Below are 22,619 nucleotides of genomic sequence, written 5' to 3'. Positions count from 1 at the left end.
TGACTGATAAAGTTTTACAAATGAAACTGATGTGAGGTTGATTGCTACAAATAATGGGGCAGAAAATCCTATTTAACTTTAAAAACGCATATAGCTTATCAACAAATGCATTCTCAAGTATTTCTTGATCTCGCCAACCATTAGTAAATCCTTGAAGGTCTGGAGTGGTGATTACTGAATATTTTCTTGTAAAAGAAAAGATGCGACTTCAAATTTATCTCCATCAACTGAAGACACTGCCTCTGCTTTTGGATGGGCTTATTTGCTAGTTGACGGATAAAAGAAACTCTTAAAATGAGCCACACGACTATTGTTCAACACATTTATTCAATATACTTAAATCACCGCATTCATGGCTTTTAAGAAAACCTACCACGCTTTGCAGAGCAGAGAACCTGATTTTTTCTTTTTCTTTTCCCCTCCAGCGAGTGAAATTAGCGAGAGGACCCTGCCGGCTAAGGCGGAAGGCGCGTGAGTGGGCAAAGGAAGGGGGAGGGAAGCAGGGTGGAGCCCGCGGTCCCTCTGGATGAGCCGGCGCGTGCTAGATTCTGAAAGAAGAACGAACGGTCCACGCAGCAATCGGGAGGCTCCGTGCCCTCCCGGGATGCAAGTACGGACTCTGGGCCGCGTGCAGCCTTGTGAACCGAGAGCCCTGGACCGCCCGTTCCCCCTCGCATCCTCTGTGGTGGCCGTGGCTCCAGGAGGGCAAACGGGCTGGAGGCATCATCCTCAGCATCAGCATCAGCATCCGCGTCCGCGGCTCGCGCGGCCTCCCGGGCCCGGGGCTCCGTCCCGGCCGGAGGAGAAAGTTCCGTGGGGGTGTGCCCGGGCGATCCTGCCTCTGCGGACGGGAAAGGCGCAGGCCAAGGCCGCGTGCCCGTCCCCGCAAGCTTTCCCGCACCGATTCGTAGCGCTCGGCCCCGGGTCAGTGTGGGAGAGCCGGCCTGGCCGGGAGCTGGGGCGTCGCGGCCGGAGAGGGGGGGCGCGCGGGCGCGGAAGGGCGCCCCCCGGCTGGCTGAGCCCGCACCTGCCGGCAGGCCCCGGGGAGGCGGCGCCCGGGCGGGGCGGCGCGGCGGGGGGCGCGGGCGCGGCGGCACGGCTGGAGGCGCTGCGGCGCCAGTGCGTCACGCCGGCGGAGGGCACGGTGGGCTGCGCCGGACCCGGGCCGGCGTGCGGGGCGAGGGGCAGGCGCCGCACCCGCCCTGGGCTAGCCGGGACCGGCCGGCTCGGCGGCGGCTCCCATCCTTCGCTCATTCATTCCTGCCCGCGGCCTCCGGGGGCGCGTCCGAGGTGAGTGCGCCGCGCGGCCCGGCGGGGGTGGGCGAGCCGGGGCTCGGGCTGGCCCCGCGGGGGGCTGCCGGCCCCCAGCCCCCTCCCCCGCGCTCCCCGCGGCTGGCGGCGGCGCGGGCCCGGGCCCCCGGGGGCGTGCGGCCCGCACCTCCGGGCACCCGCGGCGGCCGGCCGGAGCCCCCCGGGAGGCATGGGGCGCGCCCCCAGGTGTGCGGGCCGCCGTGGCAGCGCCTCCATCTTGTGTGCGGGAATGCTCCCCGGTGCTGGCCTCCGCCTCGCCGCAGCCTGCAGAGCCCCCTCCCCGTGCGCCCCGCTTTCTGCGACCGCCTTAGAGCGAGGGGCGTGGGGCGGCCGCGGCGCGCGCGCGCGCGCGTGTGTGTGTGTGTTGTGTGTGTGTGTGTTGTGTGTGTGTGTGTGGCCCCAGGGCCTTTTACACTCGGCTTCATCTCCCCTCCCCCCACCCAGGTGCTTCCCCGAAGGCATCCCGACCACCTCCCCCACCCCGCCAGCTCCTTTTCCGCCTCGGCATTGTACTCGATTCTCTTCTAGAATGCAGGCCATCGCAGTTTTATTCCATTTCCGAACTGCCCGTGCGGCCAAAGAAAGACATGTCGAGGCCCGCGTCCCCGGGATGGATGCGTGAAGCCTAGGCTGGTCTGCAGCTCCGGGAGCTGGAGTCCATTTACTCCCGTTATTTTCTAGTGGGAGAAAGGATGAGGCGTCTTCCCTGCCGCTCCGCTTCTGGAAATGGGCGTGGGTAGCTTTCTCCCGGGTAGATGGGACCTGAACACCTGAGGCAGGTCTTCACCTCAACCCTCCCCCCCTTTGCGAAATCTCTTTCAAGACCTTAAAAATAACGCTGAAAATTTTTAGGGGGGTTGGAAAGGTTAAAAAGGGGGTGGGGGGCAGGGGGACTGGTTGCTTAAAGGAAAAGTTTGGTTTGTGAATCTTTGGGACCTCCACACAATTGGATCTTTCGGAGATTCCTGGAAATTATCCCCCACCCCACCCCCATGCATCTAAGGTACAGATATAGTGGATTTTATTTATCTTTGATGTTTTATTTCTGCATCACAGATGGGGATTAAAATATTGGGACCTGGAGGTTGCATAATGTACATTTGGGCCCTCAGGTGCATCTGGCTTGGTTGGATAAGCTTTATCTGCGTTACATTGCACCCTCCCCAAAGAGCAACAGATTTTAGTTACAAACTACATTTTGTTTTTCTCTTAGACGAAGAAAGATGTTTGACGATCTGGCCCAGACTTAGATGAAGTTTCTGTTCTTAAGGTTTGCTTAGTTTATAATTTGGGGACGAGGGATGAGCCAAGGGAAGAACTTTTTGTGCTAAGACTGCCAGTTACAAAGAAAGAAAGGCAAAGTAACAAATCCTTTCACTGGAAGCTTGTTGCAGTTATAATGGAATCCATTCTTTGGGTGTATGTTGAGCATGGGTTTAGGGCATTTAGAAGTAACTTGTATGAATAGCAACATTGACCCACAGAGTGATTAGCAACCTAAGATGCTTTAGGTTCTAAGAGATTCCATATTTGTCTAATCCTCTGAAGGATTTGGATCGGTACCAAGGGTATCCTTTTGCTAGTCACGGCACAGAGGGTATCAAACAAAGGGCTTAATTCTGGTTCAGAGAAAGATATTACAATGTAATATTTGGAGTGTCAGAGAGGAAACATGGTAAGAGTTTATTAGGGAAAAAATATGATATAAATTGGAGAGACAGCCAGTTTAATTCACATAGCTTAGAGGAAGGGTACAAATGACTTTTTTTTTTTTTTGGGGTCACACCCGGAGATGCACAGGGGTTACTCCTGGCTCTTCACTCAGGAATTACCCCTGGCGTTGCTCAGGGGACCATATGGGATGCTGGGATTAGAACCCGGGTCGGCTGCGTGCAAGGCAAACGCCCTACCCGCTGTGCTATCGCTCCAGCCCCCCTACAAATGACTTTTATGGCCAGAAGGGAGTGGTAACCAGAAGTTTTACTGGTGGCAGAGAAAGTGGGGGAGGGAGAGGAGAAAGGAATTTGCAAGACTACTTTCCTGAAGGGCCTGTTACCTAGGCGTTTAACCTCTCTGGGGCTGGCCAGCAGGTTCCTGATTGACCAGTTTAAGATTTCATTCTGGGAAACCGGAAATGTCCTGTTTGGTGACTGGAAACTTAGCATAAATGACGCTATTTGGGGTCTTTTGCTTCTCCACAAATATTTTTGAGGTTAAAATTTTTTAAATATCAGAAATGCTGTGTCTTCATCAGTGACATGCCCTGTGGAGAGAATTACAAGGGCGAAATGAACATTGGTTGTTGAAAGATGACTTTTGTTTTAGGAATTTTTAAATTGGCAAAGATTTTCTGCTAGGGATGGCAGATGCTCCTAGTATCTTGGGATTGCCAGATGTTTTTTCTAGCAAGTTCAGCCCAAGTTCCAGTCAAACACATTTCCTGTACCTGTACCCTTGATGTCGCTGGGCCCCACGGGTGACTTAAGTGAAGCGGGGACGGTCACTTTCTCCCCAACCGCCTCTACCACCCGGGACCCAAGGTTACTGGGTTCTTGTCTCGCGGGCTGAATGAGGGCTAGAGACTGAGCACAGCGGCCACTCAACACCTTTATTGCAAACAGCTAATTAGAGAGAGAGAACAGAAGGGAATGCCCTGCCACAGTGGCAGGGTGGGGTGGGGGGGAGATGGGAGTGGGGAGGGTGGGAGGGACGCCGGGTTTACGGGTGGTGGAGAATGGGCACTGGTGAAGGGATGGGTTCCCGAACTTTGTATGAGGGAAGTATAAGCACAAAAGTGTATAAATCTGTAACTGTACCCTCACGGTGATTCTCTAATCAAAAATAAATAAATTATAAAAAAAAAAAAAAGAAAATTAAAACAGTGATAATTCCCCATTGAAAGCATATAATTAGCAATTATGTTATCTTGCTTGGAGAATATGATGACTCTTTGGTGTGAAAAATTCTTAATCTTGCATTTATATTAACAATTTAAAAAATGATAAAAAGCATTATTATTTTACACCATTAAATGTGGAAAAATTAGGAAATTAATATATTGGAGATAGAAGTCAAATATTTTGTATTTTTGCTACATAAAACTATGTTGTATATATTTTAAATATTATGTAAAAATAAATAAAGTGTTGGAAAATTTTTAGAAATAAGAAATACACATAATTTTATAATTGATATTTTAAGTATTACTTTTTAATTTATTATTAAAAAATATAAACCTACTTCAATTATTCTTACGACCCATAAAACTAGTGCCTATCATCTTGTTTTATACCTTCTGGAATAAAATGCACATCATTATTAAAATTAAAAAAAAAAAAAAAGAATTTCAGGATGGGACAAGCAGTGAAGTAAACAGATTTTATTTAGAGGCTTTTTGAGGGAAGGAGGAAGGGATAAGTGGAAGAGAGAATAGTAAGAGTAACTCGCTCAAGAGAGAACTTGGGCTTCTCCAAGGGTGGAGAGGGCCCCTACACATATCCGAGCTTTAGACACAAAAGTATGAAAGCATGAAAGTACACATCTCAAGAGGGAAGATGTGGGCAACTCATGTGCTCAGCCACGTGGGCGCAAGCAGCACATGGGCTCCCTTCTTTTGTTCAAGGTGCTTTTATAGGGTTTCTTCAACCTGTCCCCACGTGGGGTTTCTTCCAGGTAAAAGTTCGTTGCTAAGGAGGTTGCCAGGGAGGTTGGGAGTGGTGATGGTTTTCAGGCTGGATCACATTTTAATCAGATTAAGGGAGAGGTCTGAGAGTTTGAGGTATTTCATGGGGTGGGGTCCAACTTCCTCAGGGTCTGCTGATGGTCTTATCCAGTCTTGTTTTCTGAATCCACAGGTGGATCAGTCTTAAGATTCTCCTTTCCAGAGACTTTGTTAATCTAAGTTTCATTGCCAAGGGCCTTTCCCTATCTACCTGCCTACATCACCCTTGATTGTGTTGTGGAGATGTCCAGGGGCTCTGTAGATTAGGGTTTTGTTTGCTTGTTTGTTTCTGTTAGGGGGCCCCACCATTGTGCTCAGGACACAGAGATCTTTCGGGGTCTTAGAGTAAGAATTAGTCTTCTAATTTTAAATCTTGCCCGGTTTCTAGTGGAGAAAAAGGATCAATGTAGCAAAAGGCGGCTATATTTGAATTTCAAATACATAAAGTACTTGAAATTGATTTCTTTTGATTGATGTCGGTGGGCCCCAGGGGTAGCTTATGTGAAGCAGGGAGCAGAAAGATGGTTACTTTCTCTTGATACACCTCTGCCATCTGGGACTCAGGGTTACTGGGTTCTTGTCTCCCCTCACAGAAAAGAGTTTCAGGAGTAGACAAGCAGAGAAGTAAAACAGATTTTATTTGGAGGCTTTGAAGGGAAGGAGGAAGAGAAAGTGGGAGAGAGTGGAGAGTAACGTGCTCAAGAAAGAACCCCGGCTTCTCCAAGGGCAGAGAGAGCCTCTACACACATCCCAGCTTTAGACATGAAAGCATGAAAGTACACATCTCAGGGGAGATGCAGGCGCCACATGTGCTGGGCCACGTGGGCGCAAGCAGCACATGGGCTCGGCCAGCATATGTGCGCCCTTCCTTTGTTCAAGGTGGCTTTTTAGGGTTTTTCCAACCTGCACCCAAGTGGGGCTTCTACCTAGGTAAAAGTTCCTAGCTAAGGAGATTGCGGGGGGGGGGGGGGGGGGGGGGCGGGGCGGCGGGCGGTTTGGGAGTGGTGATAGTCTTCCAAGAAATTCCTTTCCTGGCCTTTTGTTTCTGCTGGAGCTTCTCTGGGTCTGTTGCTGGTGATAGATAAGGGTCTTATGAGGCTTTAGTAACTCCAGGGTTATTACTTCCCAGGAAATTTACTGCCATTGCCTTGGCAAAGGACCTTCCCTATCTGCCTTCTTGCCTGCCTGCCTACATCATTATCTGGGGATTGAGCCCAGGATCTCACACATGCAAGTCAGAAGCTCTACCTCTGGTCTCTGTCCCCAAATTAATTTTAAATCCCATTTGTTGGTATGTTTCCAAACCATGAAAATAATTGGAGGTGATTCTGAATGAATTTTATCTGGAGAAAACTTTTATATCTGAGTACCTTTTCTGAATAGAGGAAAAGAAAAAGGAAAAGAGAAGAGGAAGTAGGTTTTTAAATGCCCCCTGTAGTTTTCTAATTTCAGATGTATAACTACTCATCTGAGGACTGGAAATTGTGCTCGTCATCTTCTTTTCCAGAATTTTTATACTGATTTTGAATGGAGATTAGGAGATCAGGGAAGTTCTTGTACCTTTACAACTTTGGGCAGAGAATGGTCCTCCTGGAATTGGGAGAGTCAGTTGTCATTAAGACTGCTTTTCCAATCTGGTTGGTCTGCATTTTTATGTGGGATTATTTATAGGTAGAATTTTTGGTTTGAAATTCCCACTTTCAAAACATAAAATAGTTTTATTTAGAGAAACGTGAGTGTGTGTGTGTTTATGTATGAGAGAGAGAGAGAGAGAGAGAGAGAGAGAGAGAGAGAGAGAGAGGGGACCGTTCCCAACAGGACTTCATTTACTAATTTCTCCCGGTTCCATTCCTCATCTACCATACCACGGTTTCTAGGTACTTGACAATCTTAGTGGCTCTCTACTGGAAGCATTCCAGTTATTCCATGTAGTTGTTCTAAAGCATGACTTTCAGAATGGAATAGAAAACTGCAGATTACTGTGTGACCCATGATGAATGCAGGGATACTTTCCCATCTCTGAACCTGGACTGTCATAAACCTAATAATAATGAAGCCCTCTCTGAGATTAAATTCAAAAGAAAAGAAAATAACTTGCCCATGATTCATTTTGAGTCTCATATGTAAACCTCAAGATCTTGTTTTTTGTTGTTTGGTTTGATTTTGGGGCCACACGTGGTGGTGCTCAGGGCTTATTACTCCTTGCTCCTCCTCTGGGATTCCTCTTGCTGCTTGTGGGATTGAACCCACGTTAGCCAGTGCAAGGCAAGTGCTTTAATCTCTGTTCTACTTCTCTGGCCCCAGTAGCCTGCTTTTGTGCTTACTATAGAAAAGAATTAATGGATAATTAAAACTTTGTCTTTTGGGGTCACAGCCAGTGACACTCAGGGTTACTCCTGGCTCTGTACTCAGGAATTACTCCTGGCAGTGCTCCGCCGACTATATGGCTGCTGGGGATTAAACCCTGGTTAGCCATGTACAAGGCCCTACCTGCTATACTATTGGTCTGGCCCCTATACTGCCACCTCGTACATTTCACTTTCTTAGTGCTATTTTGGAGTAGCATATTAAAGAAATGTGTTGTAGTTGTGTTATTTTGTTTCTCTTCTAGTTATTTAAAAAAAATATAGGTGGTTATATATTTACTGGTGTCATGACCATTCCACAATTCAGATGCTGGATCATAGCAATTAGTACAGGCACCTAACATCGGAAGGGAGGATTTTTCCTAATTTAAAAGAATCTAAGGAGTAATTGAATAATATGACTTATGATATATTTTCTATAATTGTATAAACAGACATCCTGCCCATGTTGTCCTTTTGTCTCAACCTGGCCACTTGATCACATCTCCCTGGCGGCCAGTAGCATAGACTTACAGTCTTGACTCTGCCTCTTGCTACTTGTATGAACTTGGACAATTTACCGTGTGAAATAAGACAGCTTAACAGCGACACCCTTGAGGCTTCTCATTAGGACAATGTACGTAAAAATAACCTAGGGTCATTTTTGTTGTTTTAGGGTCATACGGGAAGTGCTCGGGGATCATTCCTGGTGGTGCTAGGGGGTATGTGGGGTGCCTGGAATCAAACCATGCAAGGCAAGTGCTTTGCCTGTGGTTCTGTTCTCTCTGGTCTCTCCCTCCTGGGGTCATTTTGAGGCATAAGTGAGATTGTATAGAGGGTGGTAAGCATGGTGCCTGGTGCAAGGTAAGCAAGCAGTCATAGTCTATTGTCGTAAAATATGACGAGAGCATAACCAAATGCTCGTCCTCTGCCCCCAGCACTGCCGGGTGCAGCCTGCCAAATCCCAAGTTACTGGACCAACGGTACCACTTGGATCAAATTGTCAGGCTCCCACTACTGCAAAGGCTTCTAAAAGAAAATTGTAAGTGAATTTTTAATGATATACCTCTCTCTAAATTAAGATCCTCTTATGCTCTTCTTTCTTCACGTAATCAAGTATAGATGCTTAAGTTACTAGTTACAAGAGACATCAGAGGTCATTTCATCCAACCCCACTTTTTGCCTAGCTCTGTTTGGTGGTGGTGGTGTGGGGGGTGGGGACAGGGAGTTCGGAGTTGTTTCCCTGCAGCTCTGAGTTTGATAGGACAGCTAAAGAAAAAATAATTCACACTGCCATATGAAGAGTCTTAAAAAAACATATGCACAAGGTATCCAAAAGTCTGCCAGTGAGTGTCCTTTTAGTTCTGTGAACCAACCTATTAAATGCGGTTATTGTATGAATTGTCTCAAAGTACAGACTTGACTATCTTGCTGAAGGTCATCCTTAAGTAGCCCCCTGTTTTTTTTTTTTTTTTTGCTTTTTTGGGTCACATCTGGCGATGCACAGGGGTTACTCCTGGCTCTGCACTCAGGAATTACCCCTGGCCGTGCTCAGGGGACCATATGGGATGCTGGGATTTGAACCCGGGTCGGCCGCGTGCAAGGCAAACGCCCTACCCGCTGTGCTATCTCTCCAGCCCCGCCCCCTGTTTTTTTGTCTTGAGTTATGTCCAGACTTTTCCTGTGGCCTTTTATCTTCTATCTGTATTTGTTAATTCTCCTCCCACTGCCCATTAAACATGGGAATTCCCCAGGGAACTCATGTCCTTATTTCCCAGCTTGCTCTCTGGGCTTCTATTTCTGCATTCTCTTTCTGGAAGACCTTGCTCTTGCCCTGCCTATGGAAAGACCACCTGTTGCTTTTCATCAGGCAGCAAAACTAGATGAGTGGTTTATTGCTACAAGCTTGAGTTAGTGGCTACATAATGGAGTCAGAAGACTGTGCTTATTTTCCTGCAAGACTGTTGCCAATGAGAGTTAAAACAACAACAAAATAACCTGGAAAAGTAGTTGCATCTGGATTTGCAAGGGGTTTGCACAAGTATGTGTCTGGGGTCTTGGAACTGCGGAATTGGAGAGGCCAGGAAGGGAAAAAGGAATGACTGTCTATGGATCAGAGACTGCCGGGTTTTCCCAGTCCCAGTCCTGATGATTCTCTGCAGATACTGGCAGCCTTTGCTTTTGTTGCTTGGGGAGCTTCGAGGATCTCCTGTCTGAGGTGGTGCTGAATCTTCCAGTGATGCTGCTGGAGGGATTGTGACTCAGCAGAATAGTTCACAAACCGTTATTAGCCAAAACAACACATCGGCTTTTGTTTGTGTTGTGCAACTCCTTCAAAATGAAGGCAACTTTCACTGTTTTAAATGCAACAAGCATCTGGCATTTTGTTTTAAAAAATAGGTAAAGGGGTTTGAATTATTTCATTTCTACTAAGAGTTGCCTATATCCTGGAGGTTTCCTGTTCCAAACCCCTGCTTATTAATGTGGTAAGGAGGCAAGGTAAAAAAATAAAAAGAATTTTGCATTGTCTAAGCTTGCAGTGGAGGGTAATATTTTGTAGCATATTCATATAAACAGTTCCTGATTTGTCTTTTTTGGGTTTTGAAAACTGCTTGTCTGAGATTATAAAATGTTAGCTAATCTGGTATTGAGGTGGCTCTTTCCAAGGGCCTACAGACAAAAGGAATGAGAAGATTTAATGTCCTGGTGTTGCTGATGTATTCTGCAGGCAATGGCGTTATTTTCAGTCAAATGGAAGTTGTTATTTTCAGTCAAATGGAAGTTTAATTTATAAGCACATTTCTGTTTCTTGTAAACATCTCCAATTAATTTATTCTTTTTTTTTTTTCTTTTTGGGTCACACCTGGCGATGCGCAGGGGTTACTCCTGGGTTTGCACTCAGGAATTACTCCTGGCGGTGCTCAGGGCACCATATGGGATGCTGGGAATCGAACCCGGGTCGGCCACGTGTAAGACAAATGCCCTACCCGCTGTGCTATTGCTCCAGCCCCTGATTAATTTATTCTTAAGCTTGACATAGGTATGCCAGCAGTGTAAGTAGCTCTTTATTCTGCTCATGGTGTAGAGCTAGTAAGATGAGTATTTAGCATTCATTCCTTTGTGGTCACTTAATGTGCATTGTCACATTTTTGCTAAAGTCTTATATGTATTCCCCTTTACCTTCCCAAGGGAGAAATCCCCCGCCTCCCTCCCCCCTCAAAATCACATTCTGTCTCTGTTGGACATCAAATGCAGGAATGTGACCTAAACGTTGCCTTAGATGCATCCTAGAGTGGCAGTGCACCCAGATGAGTGTCTGCGGAAGGAGCCTAAACAGAGCCCCCTATGTGCCTTCTCTTTGAGGGCTTCCTCCCCTATCTAGGATAACTGCTGTTAACAATATGGTGTGTGATCATTATTCCATATCTTTTTCTGAATTATTTTTTTGGGGAGGGGTGAGGTAGGAGACATATTGGGCAGTCCTCAGGGCTTACTCCTGGCTTTGTGCTTAGGGCCACTCCTGAAAGTGCTCAGGGGACCATATGTAGTACCAGGGATGGAACCTGGGTCAGCTATGTGCAAGGCCAGTGCCTTACATACCATATTCTCTCCAGCACCCATGTCACTTTCTGTACATGTGAACATATTCTAATTCTTGAATGAATTAATTTTATTTATTGTTACATTAGTTTTGCACCATACTCTGCGGTGCTCAGGGGCTTTCCCAGTGTTGTTATGAGGACTGTGTGGTGCTGGGAGTCAAACCCAGGCCTCCTATGTGCAAAGCATGTGTTCGGCTGTTGAACCATCTCTCTGACCCAGTTAATTGGTTTGAGAAGACTTTATGCAGGTAGGTTTTTTTAAAGCATTTTTGATAGTTGTTTTCCTTGTTTTTTGAGTTGACTCTTCTTGCTATGGCATATTTGCCTCTTTGTTTAAAAAACCATTTTATTAAGGATCTCAACTCTTGGGGACATATTGGTTATAGTTTGGAGATCATGTCTTTCAGGCTGCAGATGTGGCTCAGGGATAGAGTACTTACCTGGTGTGTGTGTGTGTGAGAGAGAGAGACTCTGCATTTGACTCCCAGCACTGCAAAAAACAGGATCTTTGATCTTTGTATTGGTTTGTTATTGGTTTAAAGTCAAATGGAATTTCAAGGAAAGCCCTGTCACTGTTCTCACCACCAAAACTGAAGTGTCATTCCACCACCGGAATGTGCCCTCTTGTCTTTCTTTACCTCCCTTGTCTTTTTTCTGGTAGCCACTTGAGTTTTCACTGAGTCTGGAAGTGAGTATTGTTAGATATGCTGTTTGCTCTAGTAGTTCATAGTCCACACATCCACACATATATGGTCACTGCCTCTTGTTTCCTTGTTCCATTTGGCATAATCACCTCGAATTCCATCCCATTTTGTTTTAAAGGGCACAATTTCATCTTTCATAACTGCAGAGGGGTATTCCATTGGGTATATATACCGTGGCTGCTTTGTCCAGTTGACTGTCTGTGGACTCCACATTCTGGCTGTTGCGAATAATACTGCTCTGGATGTATGGGTCCATTCACACCTTTTACATTACTCTTTCACTATCCTGTTTATCTAAAGGCCCTTTCCTAAGTCTGGAAGTGGTGTCACTGTAACACATAAAGTTCCCTCCCTGCCTATCTCCCTACCTTACTCTCTTCCTCTCTCCTTTCCTTCATTCCTTCCTTTTCCCCTCAACTTATTTATGCCATCCTTCTCCCTCTGTTGTATTGTTGCAATGGCCAGGGGCTGCACATGCTTGTTTATGGTGCTCACCAAGTTCCCGAACTTGGTTGTGGTGCTCAGACACTTTCGGTTGTGTTACTTGCTGCCGGATCAGTGAAGGGTTGTACTGGTCACACACGAGGTTGCAGCATGCTGGAAAATACATTCCCCATGGTGGCTTCTAGGGTCACAGGTGGCCATGCTGCTGGCATCACACTGGGCTAGGGCTTGAACTTGCAGCCCCATGCGCACCTGTACGCCTTGCACTTACTGTGCCACTGGGTATCCTGGACCACTTCTTACTCCTGTTTTCTTAAGGAATGTCTGTGATGTTTTCCACAGAGGTGCTGTTTGCATCATCAGCAGTGTGCTTGGGTTCTTTTCCTTCCACTTGCTTGCCAAAACTTGTTTTCTGTCATTTTGATATAGGCCATTCTCACCTGTGTGAGATTTGTGTTTCCCAAATAATAAGGAAGCAACATTGAGCATTTTTCCTGTGTCTGTGGGACATCTCTATGTTTTTTTATTTGAGAAATATCTGTTGAGGTCTTTGCCCCCTACCCTCTTTTTTGGTTGGGCAGCTTTTCTTTTTGTTGTGAAGTTATGTGAGTTCTGTGTGTGTGCGTGCGTGTGTGTGTGTGTGTGTGTGTGTGTGTGTGTGTGTGTGTGTATGTGTGTGTTTAAACACTAACCACTTATCTGGCATATATACAAATACCCTTTCCAGTATTTGGGGAGTGATTTCTTTTGCTCTGAAAATGCTTTAAAATTTGATGTAGTCCTTGGCTAAGGTGCCCACATGATCATTTATGCCAGAGATGACTCCTGCAGTTTTCGAAGTGTGCCAAAAGTGGAACTCTGATCCAACACGGCCCCTCTCCTACAGGTACAGCAGTGGTGGGGGGTGTGGCTGCAGTTATTTTTCCCTTTCATAGCGCTTTGGACTCATATCTCAACCTCCATTCCTTAATTCTTACGAGGACAGCCTGGCTATCCCAAACACATCAGGCCAATAGTTCACTAGCCTATTCCAATAAAAATACTCCCAAAACTCACCCAAATAACAGTGAACAGAAGAATCTGAACTAGCCTAATGTAAGAGAACACATCCCCTGAAGCTGCACTAGAGGCCCCACATGCATCACAGAGAAGCACCAAAGAGGAAGTTAGTATTCTTGTAGGGGCAAAAGGAGATCACCATCATCCGAGCTTATCCGGAATACCCGGAAATACAATCTCTCCAGTAAAGGATTCAGAGATGAAATATTGAGGATGTTCAATGAGCTCAAAGAAATGGTGAAACAGGCATCCAGTAAATTAAAAAATGGTATGAAAGAAACAGTGGAACAGACAACCGATAAAATACAGGAAGAAATGAGAGCATAAATAAGAAAGCTACAAACAGAAGTGTCACTAATAAAGAATTGGTAGATGAAATAAAAAACTCAGTGGGTGCCCTCAGCAATAAAATGACAACAGCTAACAGAATCAGTGAGCTTGAAGATGAGCTGTAGAAAACATACAGGCAACAACAAATAATGGAAAAAAACCTCAAAATAGTTAAAGGGCAAATAAGAGATCTAATGTATGATGAATTTAAGAAGAACAATGTAAGAATCATCAGAGTACCAGAAGGACAGGGAGGCAGCCCCAGTGAAGTAGTAATAGTTAAAGACATCATTGCTGAGAAGTTCCCAGAGCTGGAGAATGCAGGCATCCAGATCCAAGAGGTTCAAAGGGTACCAGCTAAAAGAGACCCCAAAAAAGACTCCGGTACATCATAATCAGAATGATGAATACCACAGATAAAATTTGATGTAGTTCTGTTTATTCTGAATGTTGGTTCTCTTGCTAGTAGACTCGGCAAATGTCTCATCCATGACTTTTTTCTTTAATATATTTTATAATTTTGGATCTAATAGCTAAGTCTTTAGTTCATTTTGAGTTAATTTGTGTGTCTAATGTTAAATAGAGGTCAAATTGTATACTTTTTGCACGTGGCAATCCACTTTCCTCAGCATTATTTGTGGGAAGGGCTTTTCTTCCCCATTGTCTTTGTTTCTTGGTTTTGGGGTCACACCCAATGGTGCTCAGGAGTTACTCCTAGCAGTGCTCTGGGAACTATGTGGGGTGCTGGGAATTAAACCTGGGTCTGTCACGTGCACTCCTTACCCTCTGTACTGTCTCTCCAGCCTTCTCATTGTGGATTTTGGCATCTTTATCGATGTCCACATTTGTGTGTTTTTTTCTGGGTTCTCTAGTTTGTTCCATTAGACTCTGTGTCTGTTTTTGTTCCAGGACCTCATTATTTTAATTTGCATTGTTTAAAGTCAAAGAGTGTTGCCTTCATTTTTCTTCTTTTCTCTGAGAATTGCTTTAGTTAATTGGTATCTTTTGGGGTTCCACACAGATCTTATGGTTGCTTATTCTGTTTCCTTGAAAAGTACCACTCATGTTCTGATAGAGATTGGATTCTGTAGATTGTTTTAGGTAAGATGGCCACATTTAATAATTTCTACCGTCCAACCCATATATATATGATATTTGGGATGTCTTTATTTCTTTACATCTTCTATTTTTCTTTTAGTAACGTATGATACTTTTCAGTGTATAGGATTTTTGTTGATATTGTTAGTTCTCTTTCTTTACTACATTTGCTACCAGGTATTTTAAGTATTTTCTGATAGAGTTTAAAAGGTACTGGTTTTTGGGCTGGAGCGATAGCACAGCGGGTAGGGCGTTTACACGCGGCCAACCGGGGTTCGATCCCCAGCATCCCATATGGTCCCTTGAGCACTGCCAGGGGTAATTCCTGAGTGCAAAGCCAGGAGTAACTGGTGTGCAGCGCCAGGTGAGACCCAAAAAGCAAAAAAAAAAAGAGGTACTGGTTTTTTAACTCCCTTTTCAAATTCATTGTATAAAGAAATGGAATTGATTTCTGCATACTTTTAAAAAATTTTATAATTGAATCACCATGAGATACAGTTATAAAGCTTTCATGTTTGAGTTTCAGTCATACAATGATTGAACACCCAACCCTGCACCAGTGCACATCTTCCACCACCAATGTCCCCAGTATCCCTCCCATCCCACCCCCCCCAACTTGGCAGACAATCTCCCCCATACTCTCTTTTGTATTGCTTGTTATGAATAGCATAAGATGTCACATAGTCGCAGGGGTAGGGTGGGGGTATGGGCTGAGAAGGACCGGCTCATCCCCTTTCCCTTGAGGCTTGGAGTTTGACCCTGTGTACCTGCACTTCTCACTGGGTTCTGGAAGTTGGCGGCCGCTGGGGTCCTTGGAGGCCAGGTGGAGGGACGACGCCTGCCCCTGTCTGAGGCACCCAGTGAAGTCGGCCTGGCTTAAAGTCCGGAGGAATCTCTGCAGCAAGCTGCTTGGTGTGTAGAGTCCAGCCTGCTCAGTTTGGAGATTCTTTTGTGTGTCTATTTCTCCTATTCTTAAGTCAGGGTGTGGTGTGTGTGTGTGTGTGTGTGTGTGTGTGTGTGTGTGTGTGTGTGTGTGTGTGTGTGTGTGTGTGTGTGTGTGTGTGTGTGTGTGTGTGTGTGTGTGTGTGTGTGTGTGTGTGTGTAGAGTCCAGCCTGATGATTCAGTGCTGGGGCCTCAAGCCACACCCAACATTGTTTGGCCATGTGGTGCTAGGGATCGAACTCAGACTTTAGCATGTGGCATGTGTTCCAACCCTCTGAGCTATCTCTTTGATCTTGAGTGTTTAAAAAAATAACTTATTATTATATTGTTACTTTTTATTTGCGGACTCATGAGTACTGTTAATGTTAGGATTCCATGCGTGCAGTGTTCCAGCACCACACCTCCACAGAGTCCCTCCTTCCCTCCACCACTGTCCCAGGTTGTGGAGCATTTTTTTGGCTTAAGTAGTTGTTGAATCTTGCCAGCCGCCTTTTCAGCATCTAATGGTGTGATCATATGCTGTTTATCTTTATTTCTGTTGATGTAGCATATAAATTAATGTGAGTATTGAATCATCCTTACATCTCTGGGATGAATTTCAAGGTGGTCACAAGAAACGGTTTTTTTGATTTGTTGTTTCATTTAATTTGCCCAAATTATGTTGAGGAATTTTGCATCTGTTCAGCAGATCTGTGGTGTGTAGTTTTCTTGTTGTGCTGTCCTTTTCTGGTTTGGGAATTAGAGTGATAATTGCTTTCAATAGAATGTGTTTGGAAGTATTCCCCCACTCTCCCTTTTCTTTTTGTTTTTCTTTTTTGCTTTTTGGGAAGAGTTTGGGCAGGGTGAGTATTAGCTCTTTAAAGTTTTGCAGAGTTAATAGGTGAAATCATCTGGTCCTGGGCTTTTGTTCTTATGGAGACTTCTGATAACTGTTTCAATTTCTCTTTGTGATAGACCTATTCAAGCCTTCTCTTTCTATATGATTCAGTTGTAGAGGTTGTATGATTCTAAAAATGTTTCCATTCCTTTCAGATTGTCCTGGTTGTGTGTATATAGCTGTTTATAGTAGATGCTTTGTATTTCTGTAGCATATGGTGTATATCTGCCGCTTTCACTTAGGATACATATTATTAGGCTTTCCTTTCTCCTTGGTGAGCCTCATGATAGTTTATCATGAGTTTTATTGATTTAGGGAATCAGCTCCTGTTGTCATTGACCTTTGGTATCATTCTTTATGTTTCTACTTCATCTATTTCCATTTTGATTTTTATTATTTCCTTCTCACTTTTGGGTTTGTTTATTTGGTATTTTCGGCCAAACCTGGGGATGCTCAGGGCTTACTCCTGGCTCTGTGCTTGGGGATCGTTCCTGGCAGAGCTCAGGGAACCATGTGTGTTGCTGGGATTGACGCAGGCTAGGATTCCATGCGTGCAGTGTTCCAACATGCAAGGCAAGCACCTTCACTGCTGTGCCAGCTCTCTGACCTTCACCTTTGGTGCTGTTGGTTTACCCAGTTGTTATTCAGAAGTATTTTTCTGTTTGGGGCTTATTTTTTTGCCACACCAGGTGGTGCGTCCTGACTCTGTGCTCAGGAGTGACCCATGGTCGTGGTCGTGTTTGGGAGACCATCTATGGTTGCAAGAATTAGAGCTGGTTGGTTGCATGCAAGACAGACACCTCCTGAACCACTTTTGACCCCCCAAAAGCTTATTGCTTAATGTGCTTTTCTTTTTCGTTTTAGTCTCAGATCATTGGGCTAGAAAAGATCCTTGGTATGATTTGAATCTTCACATATTACAACATTTTCTGCATCCCAACTCCTAATCTCTTCACGGTGCTGCCAGAGCAGGGTGGAGGGGAGCAGAGCAGAGGGATCCAGACAGCCTCTGTGGCCTCTATAATTCACCATTCCCAGCCAAAGGTCTGATTACAGACGCTCTCAGGGCTGGGCTTGGATGGCTGCACTGCTTATTCCCTTACAGAGGCGAGAGGGAAGGAACTTGGAGGTCCAGCTGAAACACTGGGGCCGTTTTGTCTTATTCACTCCCAGAGCTTGATGTTGACCAGCAGCTCAGTCTTTCACCTCTGTCTGAAAGGTGGACTGTTACTTCTGTTTTCTTGATTCCCTTCACCCATTGTCCAAACCTCTGAGTTTATTCCATGTTGCGATTATGCACCTTCAGAGATACGGATGCATGTGTCTCTTGGGCAAAGCAGGCTTTGAGGGGATGAGGCTTAATTTTGGTGATACAGAATTGATTTGGGATTATGTTTTAGCACAGAGCTTTTTCTGGGTTTATTCCACCACATTGCTCAATGTTTTTTGCTCTTACATATAAAAAAATGTAATATTCCAAATGACTAGCTTTCTTTTTTTTACTCATATGATGCTTTTCCTTTCTTATCCAGAGATCCTTTTCCTCTGTATGTTCAAGTAATTTGCTCACACAGCAAGTAATCCTGCAATATGGTTCCAGAGCACAGTCCCTTCACTGGCATATGCCACATTTTTCATGCACAAAGCCTGAGCCATATGACTGGGTTTTGCTTCTTGCAAGCCCCCAGATCTGTCAGATACCCAGTATTGTCACATTTAAATGATTTTTTGAAAGATTTTGGATCATTTTCCTGAACATGAAGAAGGAATTAGACTGTCATATACAGAAATAGAATTTGTAAGATTTCCTCTTCATAGAAGTGGTTTTAGGGCTCCAAGGTGTTATTCTTCCAGATTGGGCTTGTGATGGACAGACAGGTATCAGAGCGGACTGTCTGGATTTCAATACTAGCTATTAAAGTAGCAGTTCGGCCACTAATACCGTGTGTCTGGAACAAGTTAACTTTATGTCTTTTACCTTTCCTGTCTACTAGAGTGGTTCTAAGGAAACCACTCACTTTTTAATAATGTAGGAGTACTGCTGTTTATTCAGCCATTGATTAAGCTGATTGAATTGGGCATGAATTCCACATTACTTTTTTTTATTCTATTCTGAATGTTAATTTTATTTTATTATTATCCCCTCCCCCCCCTTTTTTTTTTGCTTTTTGGGTCACACCTGGTGATGCACAGGGGTTACTCCTGGCTATGCACTCAGGAATTACTCCTGGCGGTGCTCAGGGGACCATATGGGATGCTGGGAATTGAACCTGGGTCGACTGACCTGTGCAAGGCAAATGCCCTACCTGCTGTGCTATTGTTTCCGCCCTTTTCATTTGTTGTGAGATACAGTTACAGAGTTTTCATGGTTGACCTCAGTCATACAATCATCAAACACCCATCACTTCACCAGTGCACATTTTCCACCACCCAAATCCCCAGTATTCCCCCACCCCCTAGCCCCGGTCCAACCCTTCCCTTGCCTGTGTGGCAGACAAAGTTTTCTCTCTACTTTGGTTATATTCGATATTTTGATAGCAATCTCACCACCACTCAAACCTGCCGAAAAGGCAATGCTAGATGATTTGTTTTCTGTTGCTTGTTTGGATAGAATATAATGTCCAGGAAATTCTGTGTCATTCTCTTCTGGGAGCTTTAGCTTATAGTCTCCAGGTCTTGGCTGTTGATGAGATTACATGGCGCCAGGGGCAGTTTGTGGGTATGACTGCTAAGTTTCTGGAAAACTGGGGACCTTGGGGGAGGAGGCCCAGTCCTGATCCAAGTGGGCTGCTTGGAGATCTCAGTCACGGGTTCCCGCATACCTGGGTTTTCCTACTGGTCCGCTGTCCGGTGAGGTTCATCCTGTTTTGGGTGAGGTTCTTGCCCTCTTGGGTAAGGCTTGTCTGAGCATGTGGAGAGTAGCCTTGGTCATGGCAGTGGTTGGGTTCTGGAGGTTTTCAGATGCCGGGGTTCTGCTTGGGGCAGGGAGGGAAACTCAACTCCCCCTCCCCTTCCCCCGCCAGGTACCCCAGTGAAGACAGCCTGGTGCGGGGCCAGGGCATTCTGTGGTGCTCCCTTCCAGGAGATTTAGTTTATAGTCTCTGGGTCTTGGCCATTGATGAGATTACATGGCGCCAGGGGCAGTTTGTGGATGTGACTGCCAAGCTGCTGGAAAACTGGGGACCTGGTGGGAGGAGGCTCAATCCCGATCTGAGCGGGTTTGGAGATCTTAGTCACAGGAAACCACTCACTTTAAGGGTTGCTGTAAAACCTTTATCAAAGAAATCCATCTGGGGGCTGGAGAGACAGGCGCTGGCCTTGCAGCCCTTGAGTACCACAGATAACCCCCACAGATAAACACCAGTACCAAAAATACCCTTTAAAAAAATAGAATCCGTGTGTAGTGTTTGAATAGAACCAGGTACACAGTCCATTGATGGTTCAGTGGTTGTTTCAGAAACACATTCTTGCTTCTTATTGAAATAAAAAGAATCAACCAGTAACCTCATTAAATTGCTGGTACAATATCCATAAGTTAGAGGTAGTCTGACCCCTACCCTATTTGAGTGCTTTTCCTTTCACCAATCATGGGAAAGAATTGCTGAATGCACCAGATACTTATTTGGGCCTTGCAGCTTTCTATTGTTCAGTGGTTTAATTTTTGTTGTATTTAAACTCCGTACAAAGAAGAGTTAATCTAGTAGATAATAGAAGAATAAAGACAAGATAGTGAGACCAGTTGAGTTGCTGTAGCAGTATGAAGGAAGTAATATTGGAGAGAAAAGATAAAAAGGAAGAATCAAGAGAACCATCATAATATTCTTGGGGGAGCAGGTGTATTTGGGTCACGGGGACCCTATGTGGTGCAGGGGATGGAACCAAGATTCGCTACATTCAAGACAACCACCGTAACCCTCCTCTACTCTCTCTTTGGCCCCCATAATATTCTTAAACAGGCCGTTTAAAATCATTGTGTGTGTGTGTGTGTGGTGTGTGTGTGTGTGTGTGTGTGTGTGTGTGTGTGTATAAAAGATTGTGCCGATGTCTCAAGTACATAACCTAAGTAGGTGTTAGGGAGCAATCAGGAGAGAATGATGTCTTAGATTGGTTGATAGGATTTTTTTCCTTAAAGACCTCTTTCAGTTACAAATATTTTATTCTCTGTTTCCCTTGATCTTTCTAGAAGCTCCCAAATAATAGGAACTACCTATAGAATATCTTCATTTAAGAACTGTACTTAGAAATTATGGGCCCCCTTTTTAAGAATATAGTTAACTGTTCCCTAAAATCTAATTAACTTCTTAATTAGAATTAAGAAGAAAAAATCATAATAAGAATTTGTTTTCTAATTCTTGTTCATATTTTTTTCATTAAGAGCTTTCATTTTTTAAAAGAGTATGTTTTTCTAGAAAACTAGTTATGAAAGAGGCATAAAATAGGTTAGGGAATTTTAGAGCTCTGAGGTAAAGTCTGAATATTAGGTTTTTGTACAAGTTAGCCAGGATTAATGAGCATACCATTTGTTTAATATATAAATTGATTTGGACATTTTTTACACTTCATTATCCATTCTGTGTAAAATTTTTGATGAATTAGTTCACTTAAGACTAGGTTAAGCTTCTCATTCATTTAAAATCTAGTTAGGCCTTGATGTTCATTCCATGGGCAGCATATCAAGTATTTGACAGGATTTGGTCTGACAGCTTTCCAGTTATGTAACATAGACTAGAGGCTTTAAAACAACAGTAAGGGGGGGAGAAGCACAAGATTCATCATAGCAGCCTATATTGCTCTTCAGAGTTTGAACATTCTTGCCTCTCTGAATTGCAGCAGGACCACTATAAATAAAATTTTAAGTTAATTTAGGTATATTTTAAGATAAACTATCATAGATGTTTAGAGGTTATTCCTCAGGAATAACGTGTCCAGTTGCATCACATTGCTGATGAGAATACAGAAGTCTAAAGAGGGTAAGTAATTAATTGCTTTGGGTCACAGAGCTTATTCGTGGTAGAGCTGACCCAGGAACCCAGGTCATGGAATTCCAGCCTCTGTTCTTTCTGGTGGTAATATGTGATTAGAATTTTAAGTCACGAGGTTATTATGGCAATACTTTTAAAAAGAACCTTTTTTAAAACTATGACACTAACAGTGTTGTCTAATTTTGCATATTGAATACCAGTAATTATATAGGAAAGTACATTTTATTGTCCTATTTCTAACTTTCTAGCCCCATTAGTGGTGTGATGTTGGTCCAGTTTTTTTTTTTCTTTTTAAATTTTTTATTGTGGAAAGTTACAAAGTTACAAAGTTTTCAGGTTTAAATCTCAGTTATACAATGCTCGAATACCCATCCCTTCACCAGTGCTCATATTCCACCACCAAGAATCCCAGTATAGCTCCACCCCGTCCCCTCTGGTCCAGTTTTTTAATCAACCCTAAAACTGTTTCTTCATCTATAGAACGGGATGATGAAGTACCTCCTTATATTTTGATGTGATGGCCTATAAAGGCTGGTATACTGTCACTTCTCCATAAATACTGCCTACAGAATTTTCTGATTTATAATAATTCCTGGTTCTTTTATCTTCTAAGTAGGTGATTACTTAGCCAATAAAATTGATCATTGAGAGTGATTAGTAATAAAAATTAAAGGACAGATTAGCAAGCTATTTTAGAAAGGACATATGTGAGTATTGAGAATTATGGAAATATTTCTCATGTTTTTTACATTACTAGTACAGTTATGATACCATAGTTGTTTATTCTTAGTTTTTTGGTTTGAGAGTCAGACCTGGTGATACTGTTTAGAAAAATGTTTAATCTAGTATATCAAATAGGGTGTTTCATATATTTGATATAGGTGAATAGAATGTTTCTAAGTAATGAGCCGAGATTCTAATAATGTTATGTAGATGAACGTTGAAACCATTATTATGCTAAGTGAAATAAACCAGATGTAAAAGGATAATAACTGAATGATTCCACTTCAGAAATTCCTAGAATAGGCAAATTCCTAGAAAGGAAAATGGTGATTATCAGGGACTCTGAGAGAAGAAGGCAGAGGGTATTGCTGTATAATGCTTAGTTTTAATTTTGTTGATTAAAAAATCTTGAAAATGACTTCATCTTTCCTGACAGCAGAATGGGAGACAAACACCCAAGAGTAGTAGAGATAAGGACCA

General features: G+C 44.0%; 1 protein-coding gene across 5 annotated transcripts in view; it reads left to right on the top strand.

The window, feature by feature from the left end:
- The first annotated feature begins 354 nt into the window (after positions 1-354).
- FAM169A (family with sequence similarity 169 member A) overlaps positions 355-22,619 on the top strand; it is a 63,500-nt gene continuing 41,235 nt past the window's right edge. Inside the window, exons 1-2 of one of the 5 annotated variants that reach the window (XM_055123999.1) lie at positions 1,153-1,290; positions 8,316-8,419. Coding sequence is in view for 2 of the 5 variants with exons in the window: in XM_055124007.1 (XP_054979982.1) it covers positions 527-610 (84 nt within the window). In the remaining 3 variants the exon portion in view is untranslated. Of the gene's footprint in view, positions 611-656; positions 925-1,094; positions 1,291-8,315; positions 8,420-22,619 lie in introns of those variants that run through there. The other 4 variants (XM_055124007.1, XM_055123994.1, XM_055124017.1 and 1 more) reach the window with 4 other exon arrangements.

The sequence above is a fragment of the Sorex araneus genome, chromosome 1 (genome assembly GCF_027595985.1).
Source record: "Sorex araneus isolate mSorAra2 chromosome 1, mSorAra2.pri, whole genome shotgun sequence".
Lineage (NCBI taxonomy): Eukaryota > Metazoa > Chordata > Mammalia > Eulipotyphla > Soricidae > Sorex > Sorex araneus.
Note: the sequence above shows the minus strand (reverse complement) of the source record. Positions and strands in the feature narration are given on the sequence as shown.